At 34.8% G+C, this 25,000-nt stretch overlaps 2 protein-coding genes across 4 annotated transcripts in view; both read left to right on the top strand.

The window, feature by feature from the left end:
- The window catches only part of LOC125683124 (organic cation transporter protein-like), a 16,257-nt gene extending 3,862 nt beyond the window's left edge, over positions 1-12,395 (top strand). Inside the window, exons 2-11 of one of the 3 annotated variants that reach the window (XM_048923975.2) lie at positions 4,303-4,498; positions 6,162-6,265; positions 6,434-6,588; positions 8,478-8,682; positions 9,381-9,549; positions 9,685-9,918; positions 10,061-10,284; positions 11,475-11,656; positions 11,932-12,080; positions 12,167-12,395. In XM_048923975.2, coding sequence (XP_048779932.1) covers positions 9,470-9,549; positions 9,685-9,918; positions 10,061-10,284; positions 11,475-11,656; positions 11,932-12,080; positions 12,167-12,203 — 906 coding nt within the window. In that variant the 5' untranslated portion in view covers positions 4,303-4,498; positions 6,162-6,265; positions 6,434-6,588; positions 8,478-8,682; positions 9,381-9,469 and the 3' untranslated portion in view covers positions 12,204-12,395. Of the gene's footprint in view, positions 1-4,302; positions 4,499-6,161; positions 6,266-6,433; positions 6,589-6,862; positions 7,529-8,477; positions 9,550-9,684; positions 9,919-10,060; positions 10,285-11,474; positions 11,657-11,931; positions 12,081-12,166 lie in introns of those variants that run through there. The other 2 variants (XM_048923951.2, XM_048923967.2) reach the window with 2 other exon arrangements.
- A 3,886-nt stretch (positions 12,396-16,281) lies between these two features.
- LOC125683115 (probable tRNA N6-adenosine threonylcarbamoyltransferase) overlaps positions 16,282-25,000 on the top strand; it is a 14,067-nt gene continuing 5,348 nt past the window's right edge. The window contains 8 exon segments of the mRNA XM_048923928.2: positions 16,282-16,589; positions 17,678-17,797; positions 19,207-19,308; positions 19,526-19,599; positions 19,738-19,833; positions 23,829-23,878; positions 24,819-24,851; positions 24,853-24,892. Coding sequence (XP_048779885.2) covers positions 16,475-16,589; positions 17,678-17,797; positions 19,207-19,308; positions 19,526-19,599; positions 19,738-19,833; positions 23,829-23,878; positions 24,819-24,851; positions 24,853-24,892 — 630 coding nt within the window. The 5' untranslated portion in view covers positions 16,282-16,474.

The raw sequence follows: 25,000 nt of genomic DNA, 5'->3' as shown, positions 1-25,000 counted from the left end.
TGATGTTTTCCGCCACACTCAACAATTTTTCAGTTATATGTGGCGCCCAGTTTTTATTGGTGGAAGAGAGAACCCAGATACAATGTACCTGGGAAGAGACCACCGACCTTTCGAAAGTAAACTGGGAAACTTTCTCACTTATCGGCGCGAGCGGGATTCGAACCCGCGCCGACAGAGGTGATAGGCCGTGTGATTTTGAGCGCGATGCTCTAACCACTCGGTCATGGAGGCCCCTCAGTTGCATAGAACCTCCTGTTCTTTTATCATTCTGTTGAACAGAACAGTTAACTCTGACGCTGTGGATGTAATGCTCTGTTTCAGTCGTTCTGGTTCACAATATGACCTTGATTTTCAGGGTAATGGTCCGGATCATTAGACAATATACCTTCCCTGCCCAAATATTCATATCAAGTTTCATGAAGAAGTAATGTAACATATTATTATGAGAGGTGAAAATAACGAACAGTGATCAATCTCATAACTCCTATAGATAAACAATACAAAATAGAGAGTTGGGCAAACACAGAGCCCTGAATTTACCAGAGGTGGGATCAGGTGCCTAGGATGAGTAAACATCCCCTGTCGACCGGTCACACCCATCGTGAGCCCTATATCTTGATCAGGTAAACGCAGTTATCCGTAGTTAAAATCAGTGTACCAAGAACGGTCTAACAATCGGTATGAAAGACGTCAGACAGCATTTGACCCAATATTAGGTTCTATTGCCAAAGTAAATCGTTACAACGACCATCGAATTTGCGAAATGTTGACTTTAAAGCAATACAAGCTGTAACTGACGGTATTTTTTCAACTATCCAATTATGCAGCAATTAACACCTACCGGTATAACTAATAAAATCCCCAAGATCTGAAGAATAATTCAGCAAAATAAACAAGGGAAATTGTTTGAGAGCACACCTACAACGAGCGTTTCGTAAAAACCGCCATTGTGTCGTATACACGGACATGGGAACGATGATTTGCCGAACATAATCGGGTTACTGAGACCGAGGTTATATACATGTACAAAGGCGGAAACTGACACGAGTGACTACACGTGTGGTTGTTTTAAAACATTACGTCGTTTCATGAATGACTAGAAATACTACAGTATATAAGTGTAAAAAAGTAATAATTACGCAAATGTGCCACTTAAATGAAATTTTGATTGTGAATTTTCTATCAAATTGGCATGTTAAACTCTTAACCTCCAAGGTCAATGCACATCGGAGATTACGAGCAGGAATTACTGACAGAATGAGAGTGATTCATGAATTCACATTTTTTGGTAATTTGACGGGTTTATTGCTTCAGATTCACTCTGATTCTATTATGTTATATATATTCAATCACATTAAATATGTTGACTAATTGTTCTTTTATTTTTCTATTTATTTACCGTCATTTACAGCTTGTATTGCTTTAAACGAGATTGTTGAAATCCCTGCACCATCAACTTGTTTGTCAGTAGTCTGCCTCGAATTAAGAACTGATCATACGCAGAACAAGCTCTTGTGTATCGAATCAGTTGAGATATATAAACACCATATGCAGGTGATAATGGAATATTGCTACACAAATATGGGAAGTTGACGATGGAGAAGATGAAATTATCCCGTTGGTCATAAAGTTGAGTTGTTAGTTTGCCGTTAATATCCATTTTCAATAAAATATCTAAGTATGAAGCAGAGGTGGACGACTCGTGGTGTATTTTATTTTGAATTCACAGGGATATATCGAATCGACATTATGAATGAAAATTATTATTGTTAATAGTTAAAACGTCGTCGATATATCTAAATGTCCAATTGAAGACCACGTACAGCAAAAGATTTTTTTCTTCTCATGTAGATGTTTTTGAATAATTTCTGCTTCATAAGAATATAAAAACAGGTCAGCTAATAAAGGAGCACCATTCGTGCCGATGGGAAGCAAAGTCTGCGAAGGTATTGTCAATGAGGAACTCCAGCATATTTTTTTTTCAACTTCAGAGTAATTGTGCGTGTAATCAGAGTGGTGTTTACCAAAGTAATTTTTTGGATGACTGATCACTAGATATGAACATTTCCGTTTTCCATTTTTGTTGAAGAGCAACTGTCTATATTGTCAAAGTCTAGTCTTTAATTCATCGCCAGGAATGGTCGTGTAAAGTGTTGAAATTCATGCGTTTTGATCTTTCTTATTTTAGAAAAAGAATTTTTTAAAATTCTTATTTGATTTACACCACTTCTGGCCTATGTAGTGGCACAGTATGCTTGAAGTTTCTCCTTCACAGTTGTTAATATTTTCGTGAGTCGCAAAGGAAGGGGCTTGGTAGAACATTTACTGGATAAAGTACAGTTATGATAATGAACCTTACAAACAATGACAATGTTGTTACAACCTTTGTCAGCTGGAACCAAAACATATTTCTTATGTAACCTATCTAATTCTTTTATCACTTCTGGTCTACTAAACACAGAAGGATAGATGGTACGTTTGTTTTTAATTTTCCTCTTATACTTTTAATCCATTCTGACAATTTAGCAATTTAAAAAAATTCATATTTAAACCATCATCTGGCATAATCTTCAACATAATTCATAATAGAGATGAAGTTCTGTCGCCAATTGAAAGACTGAGGTTTTCTGTATTTAGGACCTTTTAGAATAAGTGATTTGAGGTTGATATTCTCAACTATTTCAACATCACCTGTAATGACATGTCCAGCTGAACTTTAATTTAAAGAAGACGAAGAACAAGAACACTTAGGTGGATTAAGTATAAGATGGTCTATATCTAGCCACTGCAAAGTTTGTTTATAGTTAAAAAGTTTGGATGCAATAGTAGAAGTACATTTGTAGGAAATACAGGGTGTAGACTTGAACTTGAAATAAGTTGGGATACAAGACTGAACTCTTTTATAACGAGAGACCTTGTTTATGTTGACGTCATCTATTCCTTTGTTTGCAAATTTGAGCTTAAGGAACTGGCGGCATGGTTCAGAAGGAATATCATCCATGACCCGTGGTGATTTAAAGAGCCTGTGATTGGCAACATCTATAATCATAGAGTTCAGTATATATTCTGGTGTTGAAAAATCAAAGTATAGACTAACTTTGGCTTCTTCAAATAACGTATTTGAAACTCCCGATGGAACAGAGTAAATTGTTTTGTGAATATATGATGTGGACCTAATTCTTCTGACGTAAGCATAGGCGTAGCTTGGATTCGAATATTACCGAGGCAGGGGGTCTGGGGAAGCTAGCGACATTTTAACGTAAAAGGTGGTGTTTTTTTTTTTTTTACCGAGGCAGCTGCCTCGGTTGCCTCAATGGAAGCTACGCCACTGGTAAGGTAAAGTGAATCAAGCATGACATCAGGTATCCTTGGTCTTTCATGTGAACGATGTCCATAACTGCGTTTCCGTCTTTGAGTATTTGGAAAGAGTCTCATGATATTTACGTTATTTCCTTGTGAACTATTCAAATTCGCTACGTCATATAAATTATCATTGCATCCATAAAGAGATGCAGTACCTAGAGTCCTGATCCAGTGATATTCTCGTTGTCTAGGAAAAGGGGTACTTAGTGTTGGATTTTTTGTATGATGGTTTTTCTAGAACCCTGACCGTCATGGACAAGATGAGTCGTCTGGGGGAATTAATGTGTTTATAGAGAAGTTGGTTACCACCATTATTTATTTAAAATCTGTGTCCCGATATTCTTTTATCAAGTAAACCCTTAGTTTCTCCCACATAAATTAAGCCACATAGGTTACACTCAATAACGTAGAGAACATTAGAAGATTTCAAATTATCAAAAGTTTTGATACATAAACTACGTCCAGTGAGATTACTACTAAATGAATATTTTTCGATTTTAAAGAAATTGAGAAAAACACACCAGTGACAGTGGAAATTGGAATATTTAGGTCTAACACCTAAAATACACAGGATTCGATTCATTTTTAGAGGAATTGGAAACTTTATTATATATACAGGATGAAAAATTATTTGCACTACTAATAATAGAATGTTAATTTCCTATTTTTGTAATACCTAAAGCCGACAATTGTCAGGAAATTTTACTTTTACATTTTTAGAAGAATCAAGATCATAATGAGATGATGGATGTTTTTTGGGTTGTACAATATATTTTGAGCATTTCTTATTTACATACTTTGTACTTGATGCTAAGTATAGGTAAAGTCAAATCCCCTGTTTAAGCTAAAGATTCCACAACCAAGGAAGCTCATTATTGAAAACTCAGATACATGTATAGTATAAACTGTAATGCATCTAAAAAATATTTACCTTCACAGGTGTAAAATACTGGACTGGCCAAATGACACGTATGCTGTTTAGAGTGACTATCATAAAAGGATCATTAACTCCTCTATACCCACAAAACCAGATGGCACATACAGTGAATGCGAAATCTTTCGGAATGGAACGAGAGAAAGATGTGCAGAATGGGTCTTCGATCTTTCAACATTTACTAATACTATTGCCTCACAGGTACATTTTATCTTAGTGCAGGAGCAGCCCATCTTTCTCCGATGCTTTATTTGCTCACCTGATCGAGTTGAAAGTTCAAGTGAGCTATCCTGATCACTTTTTGTCCGGCCGTCAATAAACTTAACATTTTCGACTTCTTATTTAGAACTACTGTAGCAATTTCAATCAAACTTGGCACAAATCACCCTTGAATAAAGGGGATTCAAGGTTTTATTCAAAAGGAGAGTCATGTCCCTTTCAAAATGGAGATAATCAAGAAAATGCAAAAATAGGGTGAGGTCATTTGATAATCTTTTCCTCAAGAACCACAGGGCCAGAAAAGTTGAAATTTACATGAAACATTCCTTACCAACCTTCCTGACAGTGTAAATGTAAGTGTGGTTCCAGGGGCCTAGGGTGGGGTCACTATAAGGGGTCTTTTTTTATGTGCAAAAATCCTTGAAAATCGTCTCCTCAAGAACAACAGGGCTATGATTATTTAAGTTAATAAGCAAGAATCCCCAGGTAGTGTAGATTCAAGTACGTTCAAATAATTAAATCTCCCCCGGGAGTAGGTTGAGACCATAATTTTTACATGTGAATGTAAAGGAAAAATCTTTTCAAGAACAAAAGGACCATGATTGGTTTTATTATGCAAGCATCCCCAGGTAATACACATTCAAGTTTGTTCAAATTGTAAACAGCCCCCTTGAGAGTAGGGTGGGACCACAAAATGGGATCAAAGTCTTATATGGGAATATATAGAGAAACATCCTTTGAAATCTTCTACAGAACAGCAGGGCCATGATTAGTTATTTTGATATGTAAGCATCTGCATGTAGTGCAAATTCAAGTGTGTTCAATTCTGGCGCTCCGGGATAGGGTGGGGCCACAATAGGATATCAATATTTTATATGGGAATACACAGTAAGTTAATTAAAACAAAGTACATTGTATTTTCAAGAGTAGCAGGATCTCGCTAAATCATATCAAAATGCAAATGTTCCTAAGTTTTTTATGCCTCCGATACTAAAGTTGGGAGATATATTGGGTTCGTCCTGTCGGTCTGTCTGTCTATCTATCTATCTGTAACAGTTACTATAACCTTGCTCATACTTTTGAATGGTGCATGATAGGGCTCTCATATATTATATGTGACAAGACATTTGCCTTGATACCAAATTGACCCTGGAGTTTGACCTACTTTTAAGAAAACCCATCATAGATAATATTTCATGAACTGTTTCAGGTAGGGCTTTCATATTTTGTATATAGATTTCTTATAGCAAGACCTTATATTTTACACCATGATCGTTGACCTTTCATCACGGTTATGTAGTGACCTTTGGGGGTTAGGTTTAGGTCACAATATGGGGTTAAAATTTTTCATGGGAATAAAGATTTTAAAATGCATCAGTTGAACAACAGCATGGTCAATGTGTCTCAAGTGAGCGATGTGGCTCATGGGCTTCTTGTTTACTTCTTTTAACGCTATTTCAATACAGTTGTCATGTTGTATATTTTGTATTTATCGGCAACGGGTAAATTCAATACCTTTTTTTCCATTTCATACAAATGTGTTATTAAACATTTTAAATCGCCTTTGTAGTTTATACTTTTTAATGAATGTAAATTTTGAATTTACCGGCAGGCAGTAAATACACAGAATAACACAATCTTGTAGTTTAACCTGGTGTGTGATGGATTCATGCTCCGCCCCCACGTGATGATGGTTTATTTCATTGGATTCGCGGCGTCAACACTATTCATGTCCATTGTTGGAGATATGTAGGTTGAGTATGTTTATACTTAATTTGATATATAATTTTCATTTTTATTTGAATTGAAAACTATATAATCTCTATATCTACCGTAGGACATATTACCTACCGTTTCCTGTCGTTGAAATACTACTGACTATACACAGAATCTTTAGAATTCACTCTAATCTTACAGAATTGGACGACGACTGGAATGCTGCATCTGCCTGACTTTCTTATTCATCACAAACATCATCATGCCATTCTCCACCACTGTCTACATGTTCGCGGTACTACGTTTCTTCGACGGATTCTTTTCAACCTCGTTTTATCGCACTGCGTTTATAATGGGTAGGAAAGTAACTACAGTGTACAAAGAATGTTTTAGTTCATTTGATTGCCGTATTGTTGAAAATCCATTTGTTTGTGAAGGTATGGGAGAGTAATACATTGTAGATACTTGAGCATAGCATCAGTAGAATATGTCATTTAATAATTAAAAAAAATATTATTCATGTAATTACCTATCCCCTGTCTCCAGGAAAGGATGTCCCGAAAATTTGACAATTGATATCTGTTCGTGTAGTTGATCACAGGCACCTAAGTATGGATATTACTACCCCCCCCCTTTTTTTTCATAATTTTTTTTTTGGTGGCAATAATTTCTCTGAAATGTATGAATTCCCAGTCTATCTCATCCCTCTTTCGATTCATGTAATCGTTTCACGCTTTTTGTAAGCTTTAAAGATTGGCCTTCTACCGGTATAATAAAATACACAAGGTAAGAAACAAAAATTTGTAAACAAACAGGGGGTCCCCGTTTCCGGGCACATTTTCCAAGTAATTACAGCGTTACCTAAGGAATTTTGACGAGCGGCAGGTCGGGGAGATGTCATACTACAAGTCTCTTCAACTCAAAACCCATCTCATCTCTTTTATTTGACACAATCTTGCGTGCATTGATCGGACAGGGCTTCATCTCTTCCACTGGCAGCCAAAAAGGAGGTCACAGAGTACGAATTTGTTGTACGCGCCGTGTGATTGGTTCGCAAAGACATTGCTTAGTCTCGGGATCATCCGAAGGGTCTCGGGATTATTCGCGGACCAATCACACGACACGTTATAAATTCGTACTCTGTGACCTCCTTTTTGGCTGCCAGTGGAAGAGATGAAGCCCTGTCCGATCAATGCACGCAAGATTGTGTCAAATAAAAGAGATGAGATGGGTTTTGAGTTGAAGAGACTTGTAGTATGACATCTCCCCGACCTGGCTCTCGTCAAAATTCCTTAGGTAACGCTGTAATTACTTGGAAAATGTGCCCGGAAACGGGGACCCCCTGTTTGTTTACAAATTTTTGTTTCTTACCTTGTGTATTTTATTATACCGGTAGAAGGCCAATCTTTAAAGCTTACAAAAAGCGTGAAACGATTACATGAATCGAAAGAGGGATGAGATAGACTGGGAATTCATACATTTCAGAGAAATTATTGCCACCAAAAAAAAAAAAATATGAAAAAAAGGGGGGGGGGGGTAGTAATATCCATACTTCAGGTGCCTGTGTAGTTGATCGCCTCACTAACCTTTCATTTATTTGATAAATCCGCCATTATTGGACAAAGCGTGTTGTCAGATTTTTAACCATTTGAGCTGCATTCTGAGAAGAGAAGGAAAGTAAGTCTGTACTTATAGACATGACCCTATAGAGTGTGAAAGGTTTAGATACAATATTTTAGATGCTTAAGTTGATATTAAAATGATGCCGTATTTCCTCATTGACTTTATCTTCGTAGTCTTGGGTGATCAAGTATTCCAACAGTCTTTTGGAATTCCCATGGACACAAATTGTGCTCCTTTGTTAACTGACTTGTTGTTATATTTTTATAAGGCAGAATTTATTCAAAAACGTTTAAATGAGACAAAAACTATCGTGCTGTGGCCTTCCACTCGATTAGGATACATTAACAATAATAATTTTCATTCATACATTGTATGTCGATTTGATATATCCCAGTGAACCCGAAATAAAAGACATCACAGAGTCTTCCTTGTCTGCTTCATACTTAGATATTATATTGAACATAATTGCTAACGGCAAACTAATAACGCAACGTTATAACGATCTAGTTTGCCAGTGCATCCTATCATTGGGTGAAATGCTATCTGACGCGTTTCATATCTATTGTTAGGCCGTTCTTTAACACTGATTCTGACTACGGATTACTCCATTTATCTGATCAAGGTATAGGGCTAACGGTGAGTGTGACCAGTCAACAGGGAATGCTTTCCTTAAAGGAGTTGTGAGATTGATCACTGTTTGTTATCTTCACCTTTTCCTTAATGGTACAAGTGGTGTGAGGAAACATTCATGGGTTTCCCTATAACTACGTGTCAACATGAGTGAAAAATCGTCGACGGGACGTAAAAGAACCAACCATCTCAAGATAGTATATTTTATATTATTGCCTTTACAATATCTTGTATGTATATTTTCTCCTATGCTTTGTGAGGACGTTCTCGGTTGATAAGCTTCATCAGAGAGAGCTAGAGATAGCTCTGACTGAAATTTTACAATTTTGATAGAGGATTCTCTCCTGTTTATTTCTATTCAGTTTGTTTGTTTGATGTACAAGAGGAATATTTTCTTAGAAATAATGCAATTAAATCATGTAGGTCATGAAGCCCTGCCCTCTTAGCGGCGGGTATTTTAAGATACCTATACAGGACCACAATGTAAACTAGTCATTTGTACTAATTGTGCTATCCTGTCTAAATAAAGAAGTTATCATATTGATTTAATCATTAAGCAAGGATTTTTGTTGTTAAAGACTGTCATTTATGATATCAGTAAGTAACATTTTATTCATAAAAGCAACAATGTGGTTCGGGTTGCATTTCCCTTTAAAAAATGGTAGGTGTTAAAGGAAGAAATAAGATGCCTACAACTTGTTTACATTTCTATTACTTAACTCTTCTTAAAACTACTAAATGAAGGTTTCTGGAAACATGTATTTGAATTCTTAAAAGTGAAATTACAGTATATGATATTGGTCTTGCGGTACAGTATGTAGATGTTGGTACAGCACAATTTATGCAGTTTTAACGAGGTTCTAAGAACCTGATGTGATCATTTCCATTATGTTAGGACTGGAGTTTGTGACACCACAGTTACGCTTGGTGTCCGGTACTATTATACTACTAGTATACTGTGTGGGAGCCTACATACTTGTGCTGATGGCCTACTTCATCAGAGACTGGAGATGGTTACAGTTAGCAGCTGCTAGTCCGATGGCAATACCTCTTATATACTGGTGGTGAGATGGATATTCTGATAAAAATAACGATTATTGCCTTTATACATCAAGCCAGTCTTGCAAACGTTAAAAAACACTCTTATTTCGTAATCGACAAACTCGAATTTAAATATCTTTTAGTGTTGATATTCATAGGTCGAAAGTTTTACCAGAATCGCCAAGATGGTTGATATCTCGGGGAAGGTACCAGGAAGCCATGGAAATATTACAGTACGCAGCGAAGGTGAACGGCAAGACGTTTGACCATGACGTTGCTTTATTAAGCGTTCATGTCGAAAATAAAAAAGATGAAGGGATGTTTCTTATACTCAAGGATCTCTTTCAATCGAGACAACTTGTCATTCGATGGTTAATCATTGCAGCAAATTGGTAGGTATTGTAATATCTTCAATAATCACTATTTTCTATCAATAATATTTTTAAAACTTTTCATGCAAAATGGTTATCTTAATATACACTTTTACTATGAATTTCATATTATCATTTATTGTATGCCAACTTTCAAACATAGGTTTGCTGTTTCCTTCATATACTATGGTATTACGATGAATATAGGACGATTTAGTGGAAATTTATATTCTAATTATGCTATATCCGTCACTGCCGAAATACTCGGATACTCAATGTGCTTTTTGCTGGATAGAACGGGTAGAAAACCGTTGCATCTTGTCGTCCTCTTTGGAAGTTCAGTGGCTTGTTTCCTGACACTCGTTCCTCTACTTCTGTTGGATGAATGTAAGTGTTCACTGTAACAAATACTGTAATACACGCCGCTAGAGAGCGCTGCGCTAAACACACGTGGTTTATCGTATTGCAATAGTGGCATGTTTCGCACGTTAGATATTGCAGTCTATGTAATAACTTAAGATGTGTGAATTTATTGTAATGAAAAGGTGAAGATAAGAACAGGGATCAACGTCATAACTCCTGTAAAGAGTACAAAATTAAGAATAGGGCAAATATGGAACCCTGGACATACCAGAGGTTGGATCATGTGCCTAGGAGGAGTAAGCATCCCCTGTTGACAGGTCGCATTGTTTCATTTACCACTGGAATCTTTTTTCAAATTGAAGACTGCTATTCTTATGATATTTTCATAGGGAGGAAAAGAAGAAAAACAATACACATAGTTTCTGTTACTTTGAAAACAAATGCTAATGGACTAGTACCAATTATTGGCAGGTGCCATTATCAAATAATCTGGACAATTATGCGCGATAAAAATCATCTACCAACACAGGGTTGTCTAGACTTTTCAAATGTTGATAGACACTTCTTACTAAATTTTGTGTGTGAAACCTTAAAGCTCACGAAGGTTGATGATTGTGGTGAATATATATAAATGAAAGTAGCGATGGTGTAATTTCTAATGGACAGTATTTGTGAAATGTCGATTTTATTAAAATTCATTTTATAAGGAGTCACTTTCTAGTTAGTTGAGTATATGAGGCGTTAATGACAATGGAAAGCGTGATAATTTGCATAACGGCGAAGGCGATATTTAAAAAAAATATGCTGTTTTCCATAGTGTTGTACATGTACATTTAGTTATTGCATGTTAAACGTCGCAGTATTTGATCTTTTCCATTTGTATTGTATATTCAGTAATTCTTTTCATGGTTTTTATCTATATTATTTAATTTCCATTTATATTGTATAATTTTCCATTTGTATTCTATATTTTTTTTATTTGAATTATAGATGATTTTTCATTTGCATTTTGTTTTTGTTTTAGAAGCGGAACCTTATTAACAAGAAAACCGATTGTTTGCCTAAATTGATATCGTTGATTTGATTTGAACTTATTTTATTGTATAAATATTCAGAGGGATTGGTTACGAGTTCTAGCAACTTAGACAACCTCTCCCGTATACAAAATATATTATGTTATACATGTACAAATCAAGTATCGTTGAACTTTGCAGCGGGTAACTGGCTGTTGATAGCCTTTGCAATGATTGGAAAGTTTGGAGTGTCTGCGGGATTTGGAGAGATTTATATATACACCGGGGAATTGTTTCCAACCGTCATGCGAAGTCTCGTGTTAGGTCTTTCCGGGGCGGGGTCAAGAATTGGAGGGATACTGTCACCATACATGTTTTATCTGGTAAAATATGCTTATAACTTTCTTTTAAAAAAAATAGTCACACTTAGTATCTGTGTATCATCAGGTATTTTTTTGCATAAGTTATATACATGTATACGTGCCCAATGTTATTGGACGATGAGAAGCATTGATATAAGTTGTAGAATTTATTTGTTAATCGTCGTAAATTTTAGGTGTTTTTTTTTATACACGCAACATTATGTAATACACACAAAAAAGAAATACTAGTAATAAAATTATATGATTGTTTTCTCGTTTTTGTTTTTGTCTGAAAGGCTGATGGGACAATGGGTAAAGTGTTACCGTTCCTGTTTTACGGAGTTGTAACCCTTTGCGTTGCAGTTTTGTCACTGAAGCTACCGGAGACAAGAATGACCAAACTACCTCAGCAAGTGACAGACATCAATACAAAAGATCCCTCCATGTATGTGATGTTTTACAAACTGGAATAGTAGTTTGTGTCTGATAAAAGCCACATTGATTCTTTATGTAAAATGTCTTTTCTTTCAGAATTGAAGATGCGGAAAATGTAGATGAATTAAAATGATTTGCAGGGGATGGATTCTGTTACATGAAGTGTGTTGAAATCACTCCGCCGTATCAAGGAGCCGATTATATAAGAAACATGCAGAAAGAAAAAATATAAGTGGCACAATAATAACATTAAAATCTCTTTAAAAGGATTGATTTTTAAGAAAAGGATGTTTTCTTGACTTTTTCATTAAAACACTTTACTATTGATGTTTGTTAAGATTTTCAATCAGCAGGAATGGTTGGTTGGTTGGTTGTACATTGTTTAACGTCCCGCTCGAGCATTTTTCACTCATATGGAGACGTCACCATTGCCGGTGAAGGGCTGCAAAATGTAGGCCAATGCTCGGCGCTTATGGCCTTGAGCAGGGAGGAATCTTTGTCGTGCCAAACCTGCCACATACCTTTTTGCGGGCCTATCCGAAGGACTGCTCCATTTAGTTGACTCTTACGATAAGCAAGGAGTATTGAGGACCTATTCTAACCCGAATCCCCAGCGGGATGGTATTTGATATGAAAAATATTATTTTGTAACATACAGAGCAATGTTCAGAATTATGGTAAAATTTAATCATGGACACGTTCTTAGGAGTGTTGTTAAGTATATAAATGGACACAAACAAAATACCGAAGATGATAGGCATGATTTGTATTGTCAGCCAGTCAGTTGAAATAAAAGTACGAATCTCTCTGATTTCCAACAGTCCGTAATTTGTGTTTTATTCTGTAGCCTACTTGTTTTGGTATTGTTAACACTGGAGCAGGTTAAACATTGAAGTACCTGAAGATCACATTAGTACATGTAATTGTCAAATCAGGTAAGGGTTAAGTTTCCATATTCCATCTCGTGGATTCCTCTAACGATTGCTGAACTTCAGTCCGTGATAAAATTACGAAAGAGGTTAGGCAGCCTTCATTTTTAAAATATCAATGAAGAGCAGAACTTTTTTCCCCTTTGATACACGTAACAGAAGTCGGATGAACGTAAAGCACTGGATTCGGAACCTTTTTGTTTCAGAAAACATTGTAGACGAATGGTGTTTTAATGTTGACACTCCAACCAATATTCCTCAAAATTAACAAAGGTCTGTCCAACGAAATTCAACGAAATCTCTTCACTATCGCGCATGATGTGTTCTTTTTCCACAGACAGGATTAGGAATATAGAACAGGAAATTTTTGGCAAACGAAAGGTTCCGAAAATTGCGCAACCTATGTACGAAATAAGTTTAAAATCAATTACATTGTATGTGTTAAATTCTAGAAGAGACAAAGAGTACAATATAGCCCTAAAGGTAAAAGTATATAAATTCCAAGAGTACTCAATATCTAATCAATTACATCTACATTGAACATCATATCTTTTCTTTTACATTTATACTAATGAGAGGCATATTCATATAATCATATGTCAGACCCTTGCACCTTGTAGGTGGTAAGGGTAATTATAAAATAAGTTACTTTAGTTTTATTTCGAAAGAGAAGTCATAAAGCAATGATTGTCTGTTTTCTTTATTTGTTCAATTCATGTAAGTTTAAATTTTGCATGGACTATCTATTAGGCCTATTTAAAATTCACCCAGTTTGTGTTCATCAGAAACTTTTAACATTGTATGATTTTCTATGTAGTATACATGTATTGGTTTTGATGAAGATGTCGACATGTGTAAATACATCGTTTGAATAACGACACTCTGCAAGTAGTGTCACATCTAAATGTGTGAAGTTTTAAAAAAGAAGAAGAAGGTAACTTTCTATCTATCTATCTATCTATCCATCCAACTATCTATCTATCTATCTATCTATCTATCTATCCATCCAACTATCTATCTATCTATCTATCTATCTATCTATCTATCTATCTATCTATCTATCTATCTATCTATCTATCTATCTATCTATCTATCCATCCAACTATCTATCTATCTATCTATCTATCTATCTATCTATCCATCCAACTATCTATCTATCTATCTATATATATATCTATCCATCCAACTATCTATCTATCCATCTATCTATCTATCTATCTATCTATCTATCTATCTATCTATCTATCTATCTATCTATCTATCTATCCATCCAACTATCTATCTATATATCTATCTATCCAACTATCTATCAACTACAACTATCTATCTATCTATCTATCCAACTATCTATCAACTACATCTATCTATCTATCTATCTATCTATCTATCTATTTATCTATCCATCCATCCAACTATCTATCTATCTATCCAACTATCTATCTATCTATCCATCCATCTATCTATCTATCCAACTATCTATCAACTACATCTATCTATCTATCTATCTATCTATCTATCTATCCAACTATCTATCAACTACATCTATCTATCTATCTATCTATCTATCTATCTATCTATCTATCTATCTATCTATCCAACTATCTATCAACTACAACTATCTATCTATCTATCTATCCGACTCTGACCTCCAGGTAGCTAGATTACAGGAGCACGCCACCACTCCCAGTCTATATATATTCACTAAATAAGATAAATCAATATCTTTTTGGTAAGTAAATAATTAAGTAAGTAGATTCTAATTAAAGTCGGCACTATATTACATTTAACAAATCAACACATATGGAGCGCCAGATTAACATAAACTCAAATAATTGAAGATATCTTCAATTATTTGAAGATGTAATCAATTCATATGATGCGCGCAACAATTTAATTAAAGATCTTTTCAAATAATTAATGATATCTTCTATTTTGAATTATTGCGCACATTAATTGAATTGATGATAGCATTAATTCTTCAGCTGAATTGATGTGCGCTTTAATTGAATTAATGATCTCTTCAAATGAGTTAATGATATCAACAATTGAATTGATGCGCGCTACAATTCAATTGAAGAGAGCAATAATTGATATAATGCACTCATTAAATAAATTGATGAGAGCAATAATTGATTTAATGATATCTTTAATTCATTTAAAGAGAGCAATAATTCTTTTAGAGAGAGCAACTATATAATTAAAGATATCTTCAATTCAACATATCCACAATTGAATTAATGATCTCTTTATAATTGAATTGTTGCATGCATTAATTCCTTATACAAAAGCATTGTAAATAATTAAAGATATCTTCAATTGAATCTAAGAGATCATCAAATTATTTTATCCGAGCTCTAAATTAATTTATTGCGAGCAATATTTTAAGAAATTGATGCTCTCATCAACTGAATTGAAGAGAGCAATAATTGAATTAATGCGTGCATTAAATCAAGTTTTGCTCTCATTAATTCAATTGAAGCGCGCATTAATTCAATTGATGAGAGCAATAATTGATTTATTGCGAGCATTAATTCAATTAAAGAGAGCAATAATTTAATTGATGATATCTTCAATTATTTGAGTTTATGTTAATTTGACGCTCCATAAACACAAGCTCTGTAAAGTTTTTTAACCGACTATTATATTACATAATATCATATCGAAGGCAAAAGACACATAGCATGGAGAGAGAGAGAGAGAGAGAGAGAGAGAGAGAGAGAGAGAGAGAGAGAGAGAGGAATGGAGAGATAGATATACATGTACATACATTAAAGATTGACCAAACTGAAATTCGTGTAAGAATATGCAGAGATTAAGATGAAAACACAATAATTGTGGATGTTGCATAAAAAGCAGCAGCAACATAAAATAACTAAATGCGAAAAGCGAAGCACTATCTTTATAAACAAGAGGCAAGATAAATAACAATTAAGATATGATAAGATATAATTTAAACTTTACAACAGGTAGCACTAAACAAGATGAAGATAAATAGAATTTACCAAGCCATGCACAAAAAAAAAAAAAAAAAAAAAAAAAAAAAATGCATAGCCGAGAGATTTATAAAGAGCAGAAGCAACAAAAAAGAAAAGAAAAAACCCCAAAAACTACGTACACTGGACCTAAGCTATTTGTATATATCCTTCACTTTACACCGATAACAGATTTTCTGGTGTCATTTATTCTCTTTATAGAAGTGGACAAGCATAGCGCCTAAGCCTACATGTACTTCCCTATCTGTACTTGGCATTGATTTCCGGAATTCTGTTCGCATCGTTTTAGTTTCTAGCTTCGATGAGAAAGTATCCGGTGTAGAGGCAGGAATTTTACCTACACGCTAAATTATAGTAAATACTGATGTTTGTAGATATTCTGCAACTGGCAGACTGAAATGAAGTGATTGTATAAGCTGCAATCAAATCATGCTTTCACTACAGTGAATAGAGCCATTCCGTGATCTTGGAAGCCAGGAAGTATGGTTATTGCAATTGGATTTGAGGGGAGCGCCAATAAACTAGGAGTTGGTATTGTTAAAGATGGTGTCGTTCTCTCTAACCCCCGACACACCTACATAACTCCACCGGGACAAGGTAATATTAGCAATATATAAAGTCATCGTCAAGTATTCCTATACTGTCAGACTGACCGTGTCTAGGGTAAAAGGATAAAATAAACAATTACAGACAGATAGAATCACAGAAAACCGCTGAAAGAGTTTTGGTTTTGTCAAAAATGTTATAATAATATGTTTTACGGCGTGACCGTGTTTGAGGGCGAAGCAAACAAGTTTTGGTATTAGTATTTATATCCAAAACAGACCAAAAACAACCCGAAGTTAGCAGGATTTGATCCGCCTATATATTGAACGCGGGAAATATAACGCAACTGATTTAAACAGTACATTGTGACGTCATATTCAGCGTCGTATTTTAGCAAATTTACAAAGATAGCGTCTGAACCACAACAAACATTGCGTTAATGGTGGAGTGATTATATATGATTAAGAAAATAAGATTTACATGCTTTTACGAATTTTTGTAACATCTCAGAACGACGTGAACTAGGGTAGACGAGATTCAAAATGGAGAAATACATGTCCACGCGATAGTATTCGAATCGACGCTATTAGTACCAAAATTTTCAAGTTCCATAGGTATGGTTTAATTTTTCATTGTTTTCCTATATTTTCCTTTTAAACATGTATATACGTGTTACCTATAGGGAGAGCTCCGCTCTCACGGCCCGAAGGGCCGTGAGAGGGCTTCGCCCTCTAATATTCAAAGCCAAACAGTGGATAATTCTGACACGAAGGATGCATGTAAAACGTTGAAAATTAGACTAGTACAGTCCCGTAAAGCATTATGTAGTCTTGTAAATTAGCATGTGAAAGTGGTAAACACGGATTCAAGTTACTTTTTCTGTTATCTCATTTTATGATTTGTGTTGATGATTTTGGCTGTGAGACTACAATTCTTGTATTTGACCTTGTATCCTTGTTGTGGATCCAACACTTATAGGTATCAGTGTTGTTGGAACTTAGTGCTTTTACTCATATATCAAAGATAGTCTCAGCTAAAACTTTCAAAACGATAGCATGATATTATTTATCAAGTATATATACAGCAGAAGCAGATTTTTATAAATCCATATGTGAATGATTACTTTTCTGAATTTTCAGGGTTTTTACCGAAGGATACAGCTAAACACCATAGAGAGCACGCGCTAGATGTTCTGAAAAAAGCTTTAGATGAAGCAAAAGTAACTCCAAAAGAAATTGATGTCATTTGTTACACTAAAGGTCCGTATGTTTAGTGTGTGATTGTAAATACAGTTGCCCTTTGGTATTTTGAACACCGATATCTCAAATACTCTAGATATCATAAATACTCTGGATATCACAAATACTCTGGATATCTCTAATGCTATGGATATCTCAAATACTCTGGATATCTGAAGTGCTTTGGATATCTTGAAGTAACTGGGCAGTCCCCGACAACATTTACTGTATAAATGATTAAGATAGACCCTGCAGGTATCTCAAACACAGTAAAAAAAATATTTCCCTCATTTTATTTGTTCTTAAGTTCAGGGGCACCTATTCACAAAATATCTTACGACTAAGATCAAAATTTACAAACACTGTAATTTCCTTATTTTTCATTTCTTGTAGACTTTCTTAATTAATATGTAAAGTACATCCATGGTTTATAAAAGTTGAATACATACTTATGACCTTGTGATCGGTATTTGATTATCAAACAGAATTCTTTTTTCCATCTTAGTCGTAAGATATTTTGTGAATAAGGAGAGCAGAAAGTAGATAGGCCATCTTACTGCATAAAGAATATTTGAATTGAACAAGACTATCATAAACTGAGCCTAATCAGGAAAATAGTTCAGAGAACCAGTTGTCCAAGTTCAGGTTGATTGAATTTTGCTCATAAGCTAAAAAGATGTACCATAATGCATGTTAAAGTTTTAGAATTACTCTATTTGTTTTAGATATATCAAGACACTTCGACATTTTTTATAGTTTAATGAAATACAGAAAATGTTTATCATTGTTTGATTGATTGATTGATTATATCTGGCTTCACAACCCTCTCGAGAATATTTCACTCATATGGAGACGTCACCAATACTGGTGAAGGACTTCGAATTTAGACCTATGCTCGGCGCTTACGGCCATTGAGCAGTGACGGTTCTTTAGTGTGCCACATCCCCTGTGACTTGGGACATTCATTTTTAAGGTCATCTCCAAGGACCTGTGACATTCACACTTGATGCCGAGCATTTGGCAATGGAACTGTCACTACCTGTTTTAACGACTTAGGTCTGTTGTGGCCAGGATTCAAACCCTGACCTTTCGCATGTTGGGTGAACGCTCTACCTCTAGACCACCAAGTCGGTTTTATTATAGTTTGATGTTTTTGGACAAGCTCAGAATATCTTAGACAAGTGTTTTCTTTTAAGAACTTGTCCTATGGACGAGTGGAAATTCTTTAATGTTGAGCCCAGCTGACAATGGTAAGTTCATCAAATTAATATGCAAGCATTCTCATGTGCTATGGTTTCTAGTTTGTTCAAAATGTGTGGCTTCAGTTGTAGGGGTTTAAAGTTTAACACTTTTAGAGTCCCAAAGTTATGAATTATGAAATTATGATTCGTTATCTGATAAGGTGACCATGAACCTCTCATTTCTTTTAGGTCCAGGAATGGGAGCACCACTGGTTTCAACGGCAATTGTTGCTAGGACTGTTGCACAGCTGTGGGGAAAACCCATCATCGCAGTAAATCACTGTGTCGGGCGTATCCTAATAGATATCTTATGTCATGGTTTAAATTTATTAAATTTAATCATCTTTTATGTGTAAATGCAGAAATATGTTTGTAAATTTTATGTATCCTTTTCTCAACAAAAGGTATCATCAACCTCTTGATATTTGGTTCCAAACACCATCCAAAGGCCTACAAATTAATGTTATTAAACTTTTAAATTTTATTATGTTCCTTTACTAACATTCAGATATAGAAATGGGGCGACTGATTACTGGAGCTATCAATCCTACTGTTCTCTATGTCAGTGGGGGAAACACACAGGTATGCCTCTTTTCTATATGTCAGAGTGGCAAACTCACAGGTATATTTTCAGTACAAATGTATAAATATCAAGATGATGTACAATCACTCTGCAGTAGAATACAGTGTATATATGAATGCAGGTTTGATTAATTGCAGGTGATTGCGTATTCCCAAAAACGATACCGAATATTTGGAGAGACCATAGATATTGCAGTTGGAAATTGTCTTGATAGATTTGCAAGAGTTTTAAAGGTAAACATACATGAATAAATGTAAATATTTGAGTACATAAAAGGTGAAATGTTCTTTTTTCAAAGTGTAGCTTTGAAAAGATGCGAATAAAATGTGTTACACAAATTGTGTCACTGTGTGATCATTTTTCCTTTGATCTTAGCCATACTTTAAATCAGACAGAAAACCTTTGACAGAAATCCAGCGTACAATAACTTTTGGGAGGCGTAGCTTAGCTGTATGATAACTTCCATGAAACCGTACTATAACTTCCAAACTATGAACATAGCTAGAAAACAACAATTTTGTAACATTAATCAATGATGAAAACATAAGAAATTCAACATATAATTAAATTAAACATAATTGATGTGTTCAGTTAAACACACAGTCGCTGATACAGGATTGATTGATTGACTGTATCTTGCTTAACGTCTCACTCTAGAATTTTTCACTCATATGGAGACATCACCAAGACCAGTGAAAGGTTTCAAATTTAGGCCTATGCTCGGCGCTTATGGCCATTGAGCAGTGAGGGTTCTTTAATGTGCCACACCTACTGTGACACGGGTCATCTGTTTTTAAGGTCATCTCCGAGGACCCGTGACATTCACATCTGATGCCGAGCGTTTGGCGATGGAACTCTCACTGCCTGTTTTAACGACTTAGGTGTGTCGCGGCCGGGATTCGAACCCCGGGCCTTCCGCATGTGGGGCGAACGCTCTAACCTCTCGGCGGTCGGATACAGGATTATCGGGGGGGGGGGGGGGGGGGGGGCGTATTAGCCAAAATACTTGGTCATTTTTGGTGCCAAATCTGGAGTTTTACTCGCTTTATTTATGATTTCAATATGTTCTGTGCAGTGTTTAAATTTTTTCAACTTGATCATCTACATATATGCCATGCAATAACGTCTTGTAAATTTGTTGCGAAAAGGGGGGGGGGGGGCTCTCAATCCGCCACTCGCACATCAATAAATTCTGTACTACAAAAGTAATATTTCTCAACTGCAAAAAGCACGTGTTGTATGTAGCTTAAGTCAGCGATATACATGTACTTATTGTGTCCAATCCCTCATTCACGCGTTTTCATTATCCATTGATACCATACATATTTGATTTGAGTTAACGTAACATCATCTAAACCATTTTGAAACTCTAAAAAGTCAGTGTCACAGATCTCCATGTCAAATCTTTTATCAACCCCAGACTTATGACATATACATCACATGCAATTTTTGCAATGATGTTATGAATATTCATGACACAAGACATTTACAGTGCTTTCTTTGGTTTGTTTGAAAATTATTGTAAAGAGGGGTGTGACAGTTTTGTCACTGTGCGACTCAACTGCTATGCCCCTTTAAACAATAAGTTCCATACAAACGAAGGAAAGTACTGAAATATAACTAAGTTGTTTTAGCTGATGTATAATCATGTTTTGTATGGCTACTTTAAGCCTCTTCTCTGTGACCACTAGGAATGGGTATTACCAAAAAATTTGTATTGCGATATATCAATATTTTTTTTTCACAATATCATGATAATATTGTGATATTTTAGGACATTCTGTTTTTAATTCAATCTAAGTAAGATTAGATCTTCCATCCACTCCCCGGTGACGTATCGAAAACCAGGGAGTGGCTGGAAGATCGAATTTTAATTAGATTGGTTTTTAATTTATCTGCTATTTTCATTACTGCTTGGTATTAGAATGCAAAAAAAGCCAAATTCATTTTATTTTAAACATTTGTTTTGTATAAGTAACTGTAATTAAACAAATGACAAAAAAATCAGATCAAATGATAATAAAATGACTCAAAATCTGTGACAAGAAAAATAAAAATATAACATTTTTACTATGTTCAGATGCCATCTTGTTATTTTTTGTTACTTCCTGTAACAGTTAATTTAAAACCTAACGCATAAACATAATTTGCCCAGAATTTACATGTATCCAAAAATACAGTTTTCTTTCTTCTCCACCGTATCGCGATACGAATTATGGGATGAATTATCACAATATAATGATAAAATCGCACATCCCTAATGACTACTAAACCAATTCTAACCTAAGTGATCAGTTGTAAATTTTAGTGGCCTAACCCCTTTATTAGATTCTTAGATGTAATGAAATATAGATTCCAACCATATTCTGTTTATGAACCATTCAGTATAGATGGTTTTCATATGACATATTTTGACCCCGAGTTATTCCCCTTGTCCGCCATTTTGTAGGTCAGACTTGTGGATTTTCCTCTTTAGGCAACCAATTTGAAACATGTAAGGCAGAAATATATGGGGGGAAATCTTTGCAATATTGCAATTATGAAGTAAAAGATGCATTAACAAATGTATATTAATAAGAAAAACAGTTTATCTCCACCTCAGTGACCAGAATAACAAGGCTGATTTTGGTTGAATAATGAAGGAATCCGGGCATGTTAACCTACAATAGGGCGGCCAATGGGAAATAACTCTTGCTTAATCGCTTCGATGGAAAACCATCTATAAAAATTACACCAAAACATTAATCTCTTAAAATCTTCTGCACCACTATAGTGCATCTTGTACACAAGATGTGTGCATGATTTATGTACAATATTTAAAATTTTATATTTATACTCATATTCATCCTATTGAGCATCCCAGACACTCAGAAAATTGGAAAAGGGGGTGATTATTTAGTATTTTGTGTTGAAATATTTCAAATGAAAATTTGACTTTGAGAAATGTTTAGATAGACATGAATGAATGAGATATTGTTGTACTTTTCATTATGATAATCCACTTAGGTCTTATTGGTTCATTACTTCAAATCGTTAAAACAACAAAAAATAAATCCACAAAAATATACATGTAGTAGTGATTACCAATATAAAGTAATTGAGTTGTACGGTGTTTAAAATAGGGATCGCTTAATTTTAGAGAGTCAAAAAATAAAGTCCCGGGTTGCTTATAGGGGTCATTAGAATGAATATTTAGGACCAGTTTCTTGCTATCTCTTGTAAATTAATGTTAGAAATGAAGTCACAAGGAACACTAGCATTTTCTATAAATAACATGTCAGGCAGCTTTGTAATCAGTCTTTTAAGATGCCAAATGAGGCATATATCATACATGGTTCATTTTATAGCACATTTTGGAATTTCAGGTACATTTATGAGCAAATACATATCATAATGATATCTATAAGGTATTCTGTATAATTGGGTTACTGACTGTTTAATGAATTTATGTTGAAGAACACTGTCATTTCATTTTCCTTATCAAATAATTATACTTTCACTGTGTACATACATGCACATCTGTACATGCATATGTCAACAATTCACAAATTACGAATAATATAACAATAAAATCCAAGAAAGGAAACAAAGCACATTTAAGAACATCTTCATAACGTCCACTGAAGACCCCTGGCGTTGTGAGGATGATTTAAGAAGTATGTTTGTGACATATATCAAAATACACGAGGGTATGAAATGCGACGCTTCACACATTAGCACCTCATGAAACATATGTCAGTATGAAGCGCTGCATTTCATATACCCAAGTATTTTCCAAACTGAAAATTTATTTCTTATATACACATATTTGCATTCTACATTCATTTCTTTTGGGTTTTCTCGGCCATTAAAATAGAGCCTACCCCAAGGACATGTGGCCACTGTTGTGCCTGACTGATAAGACATGGTTATTATACAGCTCTGTATGAATAAGTTGAGCAAGATAACCTAAGTAGTTGTTGTGGCTCTTTGTTCAAGATAACTTAAGTAAATGGCTCTTTGTTTATGATAACATATTAAGTAAATGTGGCTCTTTGTTCATGATAACTAAAGTAAATGTGGCTCTTTGTTCATGATAACCTAAGTAAATGTGGTCTTTGTTCAAGATAACCTAAGTAAATGTGGCTCTTTGTTCAAGATAACCTAAGTACATGTAAATGTGGTTCTTTGTTCATAATAACCTAAGTAAATGTAGTAGCTTTTTGTTCATGTTCAGTTTCCATTTCAGCTCTCCAATGACCCAAGTCCTGGTTACAATATAGAACAGCTGGCAAAAAAGTGAGTGTCTGAATGAATTTATAACACTATTTCACAAAAAAAATTTCCCTTATAAATCAGCTCTTGTTGTGACTAAAGATATGACATTGCTATCATATGAGAACATCAGATGTAAATAGTATATAATATGTACAGTGCTCCCTCGATATATTGCCAACTTTTGTTCAAGATCAATTTTTGCAATAAAGCGGGGTTGGCAATATAACGAATTCACCATTACAGACGATTTACTGAGCAGTCAAAAGAAATTCAATTCTGTAAAATCAATTTATTTGGGCTCCATTCTGTATAAACATTTATATAATCTTGAGTTTAATTCAGCAATTATTTGTAATTAACCTGAAAACCTGAATACCTTGTCTAGACTGTCACACCTCACCACACTGCTCTCAAGGGTGTGATTATTGATGGGTGTTAGGTAATTGGCATTATTATCCTGGGTAAACCCTATAAAATTTGACCATTTGTTTGTGAAAATCAGGGGCATGTGGCATTATGCAGAGTTGGCATTATAATGGGGGTGTTAACATGGGGAGAAATCTGTTCCTTTGGATTTTCAAGCAATAAGTGGGGCTGGCATTATAACGGGTGGCAATATATCAAGGGAGCACTGTATATTACTCCTACACATCAATGCACATACAGATCCTGCTCCTTTGCATAAAATAATTTTTTTTTTTGAGAAATGAAAGATTGATGTATAATGATATGTACCTGATAAGAACATGTATTTAAGTTTTGATTAGAAACAATGAATTGCTCAGTTGCCAACACTTTATTTTCAGCACTTTAATACTATTTGACTATGTTAATGACCATTTACACATATCTTCTAAAACTTGTTCATTAATGTGCAACATATGCTAAGAGGTTTTTTTTTTTTTTACAACCCTCCCCCCTTGCATTGTGTTGATTAATGTTGTTTCCAATGAAATTTCAGAGGGGAGAAATTTTTAGAACTGCCTTATGTTGTAAATGGATGTTTCTTTCTCCGGCCTGCTTTCATTTATAGAGGTATAATTCATATAAAACTCTTTCTATTGAAATCCCACCTACATTTTATTTCAGTTGATTTTTTGCTTTGTAAAGAATGATAAAAAATGTAGATAGCACATGAGATAA

This window comes from Ostrea edulis, chromosome 1, assembly GCF_947568905.1.
Source record: "Ostrea edulis chromosome 1, xbOstEdul1.1, whole genome shotgun sequence".
Classification (NCBI taxonomy): Eukaryota; Metazoa; Mollusca; class Bivalvia; order Ostreida; family Ostreidae; genus Ostrea; species Ostrea edulis.
This window is presented reverse-complemented; position numbering and strand designations above follow the sequence as displayed.